Source organism: Caretta caretta, chromosome 1, assembly GCF_965140235.1.
Source record: "Caretta caretta isolate rCarCar2 chromosome 1, rCarCar1.hap1, whole genome shotgun sequence".
NCBI lineage: Eukaryota > Metazoa > Chordata > Testudines > Cheloniidae > Caretta > Caretta caretta.
The window spans coordinates 169,720,500-169,732,729 of record NC_134206.1 but is presented as its reverse complement, the minus strand read 5'-3'; the positions used below and the strand labels follow the sequence as shown (position 1 = coordinate 169,732,729).

General features: G+C 39.4%; 1 protein-coding gene across 1 annotated transcript in view; it reads right to left on the bottom strand.

The window, feature by feature from the left end:
• ADAMTS5 (ADAM metallopeptidase with thrombospondin type 1 motif 5) overlaps positions 1–12,230 on the bottom strand; it is a 48,443-nt gene that overhangs the window by 15,468 nt on the left and 20,745 nt on the right. Inside the window, exon 3 of the mRNA XM_075133302.1 lies at positions 5,770–5,937. Within this exon, the coding sequence (XP_074989403.1) occupies positions 5,770–5,937 (168 nt within the window). The remainder of the gene's footprint in view (positions 1–5,769; positions 5,938–12,230) is intronic.

Here is a 12,230-nt window from a genome sequence, read left to right as displayed (position 1 = left end):
AAGATAGAATGCTGTTATTTGCAAAATGTCAAAAATCTGCCTGGCTCCCTCTCTCTTTAAAAATGCAATGCCACATTCACATTCTTCAAGAGCCCTGTTCTAACAAAAAATTTCACACCACTGACAAACTCACATGCTGACATGGGAAACTCGGTCTTCACTCTAAACTCTGTCATATCATGTGGTATGGGCATATTTCACTTATCCTCAGCCAGAATGATTTACCACAACCCATCTTGTTTTGCAACCAACACCAGCACCACCCCTGCCCAATCCTGGGTAAAAAAAATGTGTAATATAAATACTTCACAATTTCTGTAGCTTACAAAATATGAGAATTCAAGGTCTGGCATCATGTTTCAAGACCTAGTTTAGAGGCTTTAAAAAAAATGAACAACAGGTTTCATTTCCCTCAAGAAACACATTTACTGCAATTGTTTGCTTTCCCTAAAGACCACTAAGGGCTCTCGACAGCTAAATTCAGCCAAAAATCCTTTCAGCATCATCACTTATTTATTACTGAGAAGACCCATCTCATTAAGTTTGTTGCTCCATTTGTCCCCTGATGGCCTTGACTTACCCACCATGTTGATCTTATCTTTAGTCTGGACTACACTGACTTTTTAAAAATGAAAACAATGTGTGCTTCTTCTAACAGATAGGCTGGTATCCCAAGATGAAAGTCATTAAAAGGACCCTACTGTGTAATGTGTCTTGTAACATAAAATATTAAAGGCATAGTGGAGGGTGAGGACACACATGTTTTCTACAAGATGAAGGGCTTGGGTTTCTAAAAGGAAAATAACAACTAGCAGCAGTTGCTGTCAAAAACTGTGTTCAGTAAAAATAAAAAAACAGCAAATGTCTGCCCCCGTCACACCATTCTTGCTGATGGAGGAAGTTAGCATCACTTTGGGATGCTGACAAGAAAGAGGACCAGCTTGTTAGACTTAGCTGTATTTATTACTACCAGATATACATAGTGCTCATCAAACTCTACAGCACCAACTATTCAGTATTTTAAAACATATGACAAAAATAATACAAAACTGCCATAGTATTAACACTCAAACATTCCTCAGTCCCCGGTGGCTTGTCTACACTTGAACAAACCATTGGGTTTTAACACGTGTTAACTCACATGATTGAAAATTCTAATGTAGACAGGACACAATCATTTTAGTTGACCCTTGGATTAACCATGACCAACTAAAATGATTGTGCCCTTCTATACACTAGAATTTTCTGTTCTCTTAGTTAACACATGTTAAAATCCAATTCTGCATTCAAGAACAGACATTCTACATATGAGCCCTCATGCCCAGAAAATCAAAAAACTCAAGTTTTTCCTAACTGGGTGGGGAGTCAATTCCAGAAATGAATTCTCTTTACTAAAAATACCCTGTCACCAGTCCCTGGACAAATATATCTAGGGACTATAAACTTAGGCAGGGTGATTTCAGCCAGTTTAGCTCTCATCCAAGCCTCTATCTCAGCCAAGATCTGTGAACACAATTGCATTGTGACTGACTGCACAGTCCAGATCTGATTAAACAAAGATCTAAAATTAAGCGTTATTGACATTTGATGGCAATGCACTCCAAGCCATCTCACTATCTCTTCTAGCAGTCTTACACACATGTTGCAGAAGAGAGAATTGTACAATAAAACTCTGCATGAGGCAGATGAGCAGCGGTTGTAAACTTCTTGGGACAGAGACTCTCTTTGTCTAGGCTCCGTATGGTACTGAACACACTGGCATGCAATAAATAATGACCAAAAATAAAGACAATCAGTACAATATGGTAGAAAGAAGGTAAAAGCAAATGGAAGGAATTTTCTCCTGTCTTCTGAAGAGTAACTAGGCCTTTTCTTCCACAATGTCATATTGGTGCCTTAAGTGAAATCAGAAACAAAGTCAGCAATTAAATCATGGCTGCAAAACCAGAAGAATGATCCAGTGGTTAGGCTGCTAGCTAGGTGTCAGAAGACCTCAGTTCAATTCACTGCTCCACCACAGATTTCTTCTGTAACCTTCGGCAAGCCACTTAGTTTCGCTGATTCTTTGTCAGTAACATGGGAATAATGTTGCCCACTTGCCTACATCACAGGGGGTGTCGTGAGGATAAACATATTAAAGATTGTGAGGTGCTCAAATACTATGGTAATGGGGCCATAAAAGCACCTTAGATAGATGGGGGTAGGTGGGGAACTATATGGGAAGGTTAACTAAAGTCTTAGTAAGGAAGTCACCCTTCTTTTATGAAGACAGCCTATTAATAAGTCCAGCAATTTGGATTTCATTTCAGTTTCAACATGCTTTAGTTATCACAGTTAATGGTTCACAAGCTTCTGGTCTGTCCAAAGCAAAATACAGTGCTAGTTTACTATGTTCCAAAGAAAGAAAGTAAATCTCTTCTTCTTGTACAATCTCTTCCATATTAGATTGCACAGGACAATGTAAAAGTCAGAGACAAACAACTCCAAAGCATGGAGATACTCTCTCTCTCTCTCTCAGAGATGCTATAGTGTGTTCTACAAGGTATCTCCTCCTCTATAGTGTGGTACCTGCAGCTCCGCGCTCATGATGTCTGAATGAATGGGTAGGTGCCTCTTTCTGCCTGATAGCATTTTGGAGTCACAATCTTTTCACCTGTCTACGTGGGGAAATGCAGAAAAGTAACTTCTTCAAACGAAAAATTCAGAGGGAGCCATCCTAAACTTCAGCCACCAGGAGTGGGCCAAGAGGGGAAAGGGTGCAATGGGGAAGGGCTGGCACAAAATTATTTTGGGGAGCCCTGAAAAATCTGATGTATCTAGGTCAGTGGTGGGCAACCTGCGGCCTATCAGGGTAATCCGTTGGTGGGCCATGAGACAGTTTGTTTACATTGGCTGTCCGCAGGCACGGCCACCCGCAGCTCCCAGTGGTCACAGTTCGCCGTTCCTGGCCAACGGGAGCTGCGGAAAGGTTGCCCACCACTGATCTAGGTCCTGTTTACTCTTAATACACCCTGGCCTTCAAACTGGCTTCATGATCCAATAGGGTTCAGTGGCTGAAGTGACATCATTTGTATAGTGCTTGCTGGGGCGTTAATCTAAGTGGGAGCTGTTCATCTGTGATTTCAGTTAACCTGAAAAAGAATAAACTAAAAGATTCCCATTCCTTGTACACCGAACGCCCTTGCAACATTGTTATTCAGGGAAATTAAACCATTTAGACTGTTGATTAGGGTTTTTTTGGGGAGAAGGGCTTGATTTCATAGGTTATGTTTATATTTTGTCAATGCAAATCTTTGATTTTAAAATAGATGGAAGATCCCACCCACAGGGGATACAATAGAATGCAACAAAACTATTACAAAAAATGTCTTCTCCGTTTAGAAAAGATGTAAGTTCAGATGATCAAACAATCCGACTGTCCGAGCTTCTACAGAGACTCCATTATGATTTTGAAATAAATGGAGTAGTGCCAGGCATGAAAGTGGTTCATAGGTCAGATTGTGGAGCACTTCACCATGTTGGATATTTCAATGGAACTATTGGTGTTCGTGACTAAGTGCTCAGCAGGGTGAGAAAGGGCAACACAACCTGACCCAATCATGTTAAATGAAAGCCAGATTCTGAGAGTCTTCCTCACTTTGTGTAGTATATTACTGTGGGAGAAGTGGCACAAAAATCATGGGGATGTTTTGTGTGGTAAGGTACTACTCATTGTGAATAAGAGGATTGGAACATGGCCCTGAATGATTTGGGGCCCAATCCTGCTCCCATTGAAGTAAACGGAATGAGCCCTTTGGGCTTGATTGCCACAACTCCAGTTACTCTCCAGCTCAGACTGTGACTCCAGCCATGGGGTAGGGCGCTGGGGCTATTCAGTATACACTGCCCAATGCAAGCAAATTGGCAGTGAGGAGAATGGGAGGAGCCCTGTCTTTGCACTCACACTCATTGCCCCTCATAGAGTAGCTGGCGGGGTTCACAGTATGGGGAGAAAAGGGATGAAGTAACTTGCTCCCTCCCCAGAGAAAGGTGGGGGGAAAGGGAATAAACTGTGGTTCTGAATCACAATTCATTCTTTGGTCTGCTCCAGGCCTGACACAGCTATGTGATACAGATCTGCTCTTGCACATGTGGAAACTTACCTGTTAAAATTAAATTAATGCCAAAGCGATATGTACCATAAAACAGGACAACCCTAGATTAATGGAGCTCATAAAATTAGGAGTGAAAAAATGAAGTAATTTTCCAGATACAATAATAGGATAAAGCATTTTGGACAGCCCTGAAATTAACCAATAAAATATTTACCTTACTTGCTTTAAAAAAATCCCGGACATTCTGACATGTGGTACCTTTCATCCATAAGTGTTGCAGTTACCATAACAACTTGATCCATTCGCTCAATTACGTCATTTTTATCTAAGTATTTTGGAATTTTTATGGCTTGTTTAAGAATTGCAGTTGCTTTGCAAGCATAATGAAGAATTGAAAATGCATTTAGGATTATTGATTATGCTTTTTTAAAAAAAGCTTTTTATTAAGTCAAAGTTACAATAAAATGTTAACATACTACGTTGTACAGTACTTTTTCAGGATCAGGTTAATAATCAAAGACCCTGACTAAAGACTCTGGCTTGCTAGCTGAGGAGCCCTTCTCCTCTGAGTATGCTAGACATTTCTAAATAGCTACTTCGTTTTGGCAAGAGATAGAATATTAGTTTTGTCCTCTAAAGTACTGTATAGTAGACTGGGGCTGAAGTTGTCTTTTTGTTATGTGTGTCAATAGTACCTAGCACAAAGGAGTCTTAATTCCTGGCTGGCACCTCTAGACACTAACATGACATAAATAATAAAAAATAGTAAGTTGGAGGAATGAGGCTTCTAAGTGTAGCATCTTCACTTTTTTAGCCGAATATCTGATAACCTTTAATGCTGATTTTAATTCCTTGATAAGCCAAGGTGTTCATGCATCTTTTGGGTAAAGTGCTCCCTGGACTTTCTTCTTCAGTATTTGGAAAAAAAAGTAATACTGTGGTTGTTAGCTAAACTTTACCAATGTTCCCAGTGAAAACATCACATAATCCACCTACATTCCATCCATGTTTATCATGCAGGCTACTCAAGGGGCTAGATTATGCCAGCCTTAGGGCTTCTCTATATGAACAAAAAGAAAAAGGAGGACTTGTGGCACCTTAGAGACTGACCAATTTATTTGAGTGTAAGCTTTCATGAGCTATAGCTCACTTCATCGGAATGCATCCGATGAAGTGAGCTGTAGCTCACGAAAGCTTACACTCAAATAAATTGGTTAGTCTCTAAGGTGCCACAAGTCCTCCTTTTCTTTTTGCAGATACAGACTAACACAGCTGCTACTCTGAAACCTGTCTATATGAACAGTTAGCATGCAGTGCATGCTGGGTGTAAATCTATCTTGCACCAACCTGCTGTGTACTAACTGTCATATGGACACCACACACTAAACATTCCATAGTGTGCTTTGATCTACACTGTTTTGAAACAGGAGTTGATTTACACCCATGCTTGCCACACGCTAACTGTTCATACAAACAAGCTCCTAGGCATGCTGTGTACTACCTACTGCTTGCAAGTAGCTGCTTGGTACTTCTCAATAGCAGTAAGGATGGCAGAATCTGGTCCACAATTTTCCTAACAACATAAGAATGAGCTTTTTGTCAACACTGCTGTGATATACAACAGGAGTGTGCAAAGCTGAGGTCTATATCTGACACCAGGTTTAATAATACATACCATGACCATCATCCAAAAATTCAGTTATGGTTGCTGAAGTGCATTTGGACCAGGGTTTGGACGCATCAATGCTAGTCAGGATGGAGGACATTAAGCGCTTATCTTCCATGGAGCCAAAGTTCTCCTCACAGAATTTGGAGTCATCATGGGAAAGCCCAAGCAGGTGCCCTGTAGCAATGCAAGTAGGAAATGTAATTATATTATTTCCCAGTGGATAGGATTTTAGCAGGGAAGTGTCTATTCAGAGCGGGATGCATCAATCTGAAATGACAACGTGAAGATGGCCACTTTTAAGCTTTCCATTGGTCAGATTCTCAGCTTGAAGTCAATAGAGTTCTGCTGATTTACACTAGTTGAGACATAAATGGAGCAATGGTGATTTATATCAACTGAGGATCTGGTCCTTAGTGTTTGCAGGATCAGGGACAAAAGGTGTAACAAGGAGGACAAACAGTGATCTCTACAAATACATTGATATTCTGTGACTGACTGGTCAGGAGGGTGCTCAAGATGAATATCTCTGAGTGTTTTCAAATACCAGATTTACTCAGTTGCTAAATCTAGCAACAACATCTACTCCTCTCAGTCTCTGGGAAGCAATGTATTCATTCAAATACATTTTCTATTTCACGAAAACATATAATGTATTCCGACATACTGCGGCATAAATGTTCGGCAGAATTTAGCTATGCAACTCTCTTTAAATGTAATTAGTCTCATATAGTTAAAACCTGTACACTACAATAAAAATTGATTTCCGTTACTATCTGCTATAGTAATGTGATATTATTATGTGGTAATACAGTGTAAATAACAATTCTATACAACAGTATGCTTGCACTCATTCATACATTACTGTAGCAACATATTAAACCAACTATTTATATGTGATGAATGTCTAATTATAGACTTGTGATATCTATGACATGTAGGCATTGTTTTTTTCTCTGTATATATGAATATTTTCCTTTGGGGATATTTAATATGTATGAGCCATATTCTGCTACCCTCACTCTGCAGTAAGGTAGTACTCATGTTTTAGGGTGGTCAATTCTGGCCCTATGTTACTATTTAAACACCCCATGCAAACACCAGTTTAAAAGAGTTGACAATTTTTTTGTTTAAGGCAAGTATTGATGCTGAATAAAACTTATTGGAAATATTATTATCTTGAAGAGATGTGTCTCTTAGAAAGAGCGACTGAATAATCAATGTGCCATTGGTAACCTATATTACAAATTCTATAATGTTATAGACTGATAGCTTAGCGGATCAACAACTAATTTAACAATGAAGGCTCTATGATGTTCTGCTTCTGACTTTGCTAAAAGCCCTGCAAGCCTTTACTCAAACAATGAGCTTCTTCAAGAAACCTTAAGACCACACTTCGTTTCGCTGTCTCACCATATGATGTTATCAGTTCACAGTACTTGTATCATATTAATGAAATGAATGGCAGGCACCAGGGTGTAATTCAATGTCTGAAAAGAACTCTAGGTGCAATCCAACTGACATATTAATAAAGTCTGACTCACGTAAGCTTCTTAGCCACTGTAACTAGAACTGCTTTGTTGACTTGTTAAATCACTGCCTCGTAACAAATTTACACCATTAGTTCCCACAGCTCTGCTGACATGTTGCAGGAGTGTTGGTCAGTTTCTAATGAGAACAACTGGCTATTACCATGACTAAAGCTAAATGAACTTGTTGATGCATTGATTAATAGGAGTATTAACACAAAAAATAATTTAAAATAGCCCAACAGCCATGAGAATGCTATGCTGATGAGATCTAACAGCATAATGGACGGCAGCTTTAACGGCTCAAAAACAATTGACAGCATAATGTCTAAATATCAAAGGTCATTAGAGGGCACTAAGGTTGCATTAATTACATTCAGGATAGTGTGTTTGTGAAATAAGGCATTCATATCCCATGAACAACAAGAGGAGCTGCATTTCTAAGTCTTTGGGCATTGTGCTGAATATTTGCCATTAAGTGCCTATAAATATTCTACGATTACCACAGAAAGGGATATGTAACATTACATGGCACATACTATTCACTAAATATTTGGGTATGGATAGTTATTGAGTGTGAATCAGCAAGTACAAAACTTAACAATAAAAAGAGAAGACCCACTGAAGTTAATATTAAGCATCAGTGAGGTTAAATAAAAAATGTATTTATGCATTTTTATATATTCCCCAGCATGTTCCAGGGTAACATAGCTGGAGCACCACAAAGCTGGCCCTGTAAATATATGCCATCTGCTCATTCAGTCCAATTACTACCCAACAAAATTAATGGTGACCTAAGTCACCCAATGGACTACTAAACTTTTCACAATTGCAAGTGCTGTAGTGAATCAATGTTTCACACTGTCCACTGGAACTACTCAAGATTTATATCTGTATAATTGAGAGCAGAATCTGATGCTAATCCAGATTTACATTAATGTAACTGACAACAGAATTTGGCCTATTGTTTTAGGAGCAATATAGTTGCCTGTTATTTTTTCATTTAAGAATATTGCAATAACTCAGTACTATAATTCATGAATAACATTGTTGCTGCTTGGGAAACTATTAATCACCTTTAGTTTAGATCTTACTGGGTCTCCTATCTCAAAGTAAAAGGCTCAGATGATTTTGGAGCTTGTTCATACTGCTACAATTTTATCAACTAAAGCAAATTTAGAGAATGAAGAATCAGTGTTTCTTAAAACACGTTAAAAAAAGTGAGAAATCAATTCTGTCAGAAAACAATTTTAGTAGCTTACTGATTTCTGAGATAGTAAATTTGAAATGACAATTTAAGTAGGCAAGACAAAAAAAGAGCGGGAAAAAGGTAGAATTATTATCCCCATTGTACACATGGGGAACAGGCATGACTGTTCCCTCTTGGCGATGCGTACCTTCCTTTCTATCCATCCATCCACCTATCCAACCTACCTACCCACACACACACACACAAATAGTAGGGTAGCAAAGTCAAGCACTCAAAAGTTAGGGAATGCCTGAATTAAGGTTGCACATGCAACCTATAAGCAGGCAAAACCCCACTAAAAACTGCAGGTAAGAACAGAAACCTTGGGAAAATATTCTTCTAACAAGTGTTTTTATAAATGGTGCCAACTGCAGCATGACACTATTTTGTACTACTATGAACTTAAGTCAGGAAAGAATAATAATAATACTAAAAAAGGCTCCCAACAGCTGTCTGACAATGACTGATTCAGACTGGGTTAGTAGATCATTTTATGTTTTTTACTTAATGAAGCATCTTACTGGTGTTGACAGTTCCCACTGAGTGAAAATGATACTATATCATTTTCCCAGAAGGATGGTTTTTAGTTATGTTATGCTGCAGGAATGCATAAAAGGGTAAAAGAAACAGAGTAGATGATGCAAGGTTCCCCCTAGTGCATGCTAGTCTTCTTACACATTAAACTGTTCTCTTCCAAAACAGCAAAAGAAAATTTAAATGGACTCACAGCCTCATTAATCCTTCTGTTTTGAAATTAGGGAAGGATTGTTCATTTTCCAAACTATTAAAAGCAACATTAAAACAGTATAAGGACTTTGTCCTAAGAAATGCTGAATGTTCTTTGTCAACGTGCTCAGTGCCCTCAAATCCTATTGACGCCAATGGGAGAGGATAGAACTCAGCACCATGGAAGAATTTTTAGCACCTCACAGGACTGAGGCCTATATTTTCAGATGGACACACAGAATCTTGCAGAAAAATGACAATACTCCTAAGGGACTGTCACAAACCCACCAAAGCCTAAATCTCTCTGAAAACCAGTGCACAATAGGCCTGATTCTCAGTTATACCACAATTCCTTTACTGTGCTCTGGCAGAACAAAGGGGTGCAGAGGGTCTCTCTGACCAGCATGGAGCTGGCATAAAGGGCTTTATGCTAGCCTTGCTCACAGCGTCTGGCATAAAGGGTGGTTCAGGGGCACATATGGGGTGTGTTGGGAGCTGTGACCAAAACTTTCTGGCTGTTCTCTTCTTCCCATGGACTGTGAAAGCAGAACAGAAGTCTGAGCACACTGAGTCTGCTCTACTTTATGCTGGGGGTCAAGTAGATCCCAGGTGGGCCTCTGTACATGGGGAGTGCAAAGGTAGCGTCAAATCACCTTTACTCTCCATCCCTGTCCCAAGCACAAGAACAGAGTGAATGAGAATCTGGCCCAACATATAGCATGTAAATTACAATGTAAAATATAATCAAAGATCCAAAATAGTGTTTGGGGAGCAAAGTCTGTTATGCGTATACATTATCGTTTAGTCCCTGGATTAAACAGCATACTAAAGTATTGTCCCTAAACTAAATTTGACCATTGGACATATGCAATGACAGAGCGTGCTAAAAAATGTTCTAAACATTATAATTTGTTTACTTAGGAAAGCTCAGCTCAGATGAAGCATCTGTTTTCAGTGAGGTCATGCCTTTCACCTAATTTTCCAGCTGGGATGATTGAGATATAAGAAAGTCAAGAGACTTGCCCAAGGTTGCACAATGAGTCAGAGTCCAGCGATCTCCTGGCTCAGAGGTTTTTGCTCTAATCACCAGTCCATACATTTTGGATAATCACTTTTTCTCTTCCATGCAGTAACTCATTTAGGATAAAAACAAATTTTTTACATTGTTTTTCTAACTATGAAAAACAATTGGTCTTCACGAAGAGCCACATCCTGCTATCACTCACAGGGAGAGATCACTTTGAAGTCAATGGGAGCTTTACATAAAAACTGACAACCATAAGCAATAGTGATTTACAAAGTTCTGTTTTATAAGGTGTTTTGAATTGTAAAAGCACAACAAAATTCATACTGAGAATCTAAAAATGTGCTTTCCCCTCTACTTTCATTTGAATCTTCATTTTCTTTGACTGGTATTCTTCAATTATGACCAAAAATTTACTTTTTAATTTAAATCTTCAGCCCAGAGGGAATTTTAAAATCTCATAGTTAATAAAGCTCTGGATCACTGACTTGAACCTTAATGATTGCATTAAAGTTCAGTGCAATAGCAGACAAAAACAGAGAACAACGCACAGCCAAAAGGGCCTTGTCTTACAGACATCACATAGACAGAACTCCCACCAGTCACTTATCATAACAGGCTTCAATGGGAGTTCACATATACATTCAGTCCAGGATCTACATCAGGATCTGCTGGTGTTGACCTTGATGGAGCACATGGGTGGCAGAAAGGCCACTGAGGAAAGGTTCAAGAGAAGAAAACAGCTGCCATCTCGCCTCCGTGGGGGTGGGTGGGGAGGGCTGTAGAAAAGTAGCTCATCCCGAAAAATGTTTAGCATTGCCTGGGAAGAAGGCACGGCCAGGAGATGCGCTGATTCAGCACATTCTCTCAGAAGCCTCCATCAGCAGGATTCCTGTGCCTTAAATCTGTTCCCCAAATTTTGAGGCACACCACATGAATCCCCTTATGAGACACAAGGAGATTAGATATTGCAGGAATGTATAAATTACATCTCCCTGTGCCAGGTTCATTGATTCTCTGACTACAACATGAGGACTTCAGGGATCAGGACCACAATGTTTATCTTCATTTACAGCCCTAGCAGAATATTAAAAAATTCTTTGCTCTCCTCTAGAACATGAAAGGCTGTGGGGGCGGGACACACATGCCCAACATACACTTTTACCAATAATAATGATCATGTTGAAACATCAGGCGAAACCTGGTTTCATTCCCACTTCCCTTCAGATGGCTGGGACGCTGATATTTGACTCTGTGGGTTTAATTTATGATGTTTCAAGATCCACTGCAGCTTATCAAAACACAGCCTTGTTTAATCTAATCATGTATGAGGGTATATTCCTACCTAGATCAGCACAACTCCCGAAAACCTCTAACCACAGCAGCAAAACTCGGCAGTGAGGCTGTTGTGTCTGAGTCACTTCCAAAGTCTCTGGCTGAACATTTTGCTCTGATTTTGGATCCTCTCACTTCTCCTTCACAATCACTTCACAGCCTTCAATAAAGCAAGGAACTTAACAGGCTTAAAAACAAGCATTAGAGAAAGAAAAGCTTGCGCATGTTCAGAAATTGAGGATTCAGGTATTCTAAATCAAATCAACCTCTTTCCGCCATCCCACCTTCCGTTCCCACCTACAGCCAATTACAAACTGGCCCAGCTTCAGGAAAAGGGCTATTTTTAAGCCCCATGTGTGCAGCAGGTGGAAGAATTATCATCATTACAATGTAATAAAAATATTTCTGGATGAGACAAGACTTTTTAGTAAACATTTAACCTGGCATTAACGACAAACCTTTTGTACAGCTCCTGTTTGTATTTTGAAACCATAGCTGAAGTCTCTGCCCTATTCCTTACCTCTCACCAGGACTTAGTGTTGAGTGCTCATCCTGTTTCTGAGGTCTTAACCCAGATGCTTTGGTAGCATCAAAAGTTAAAATGTAA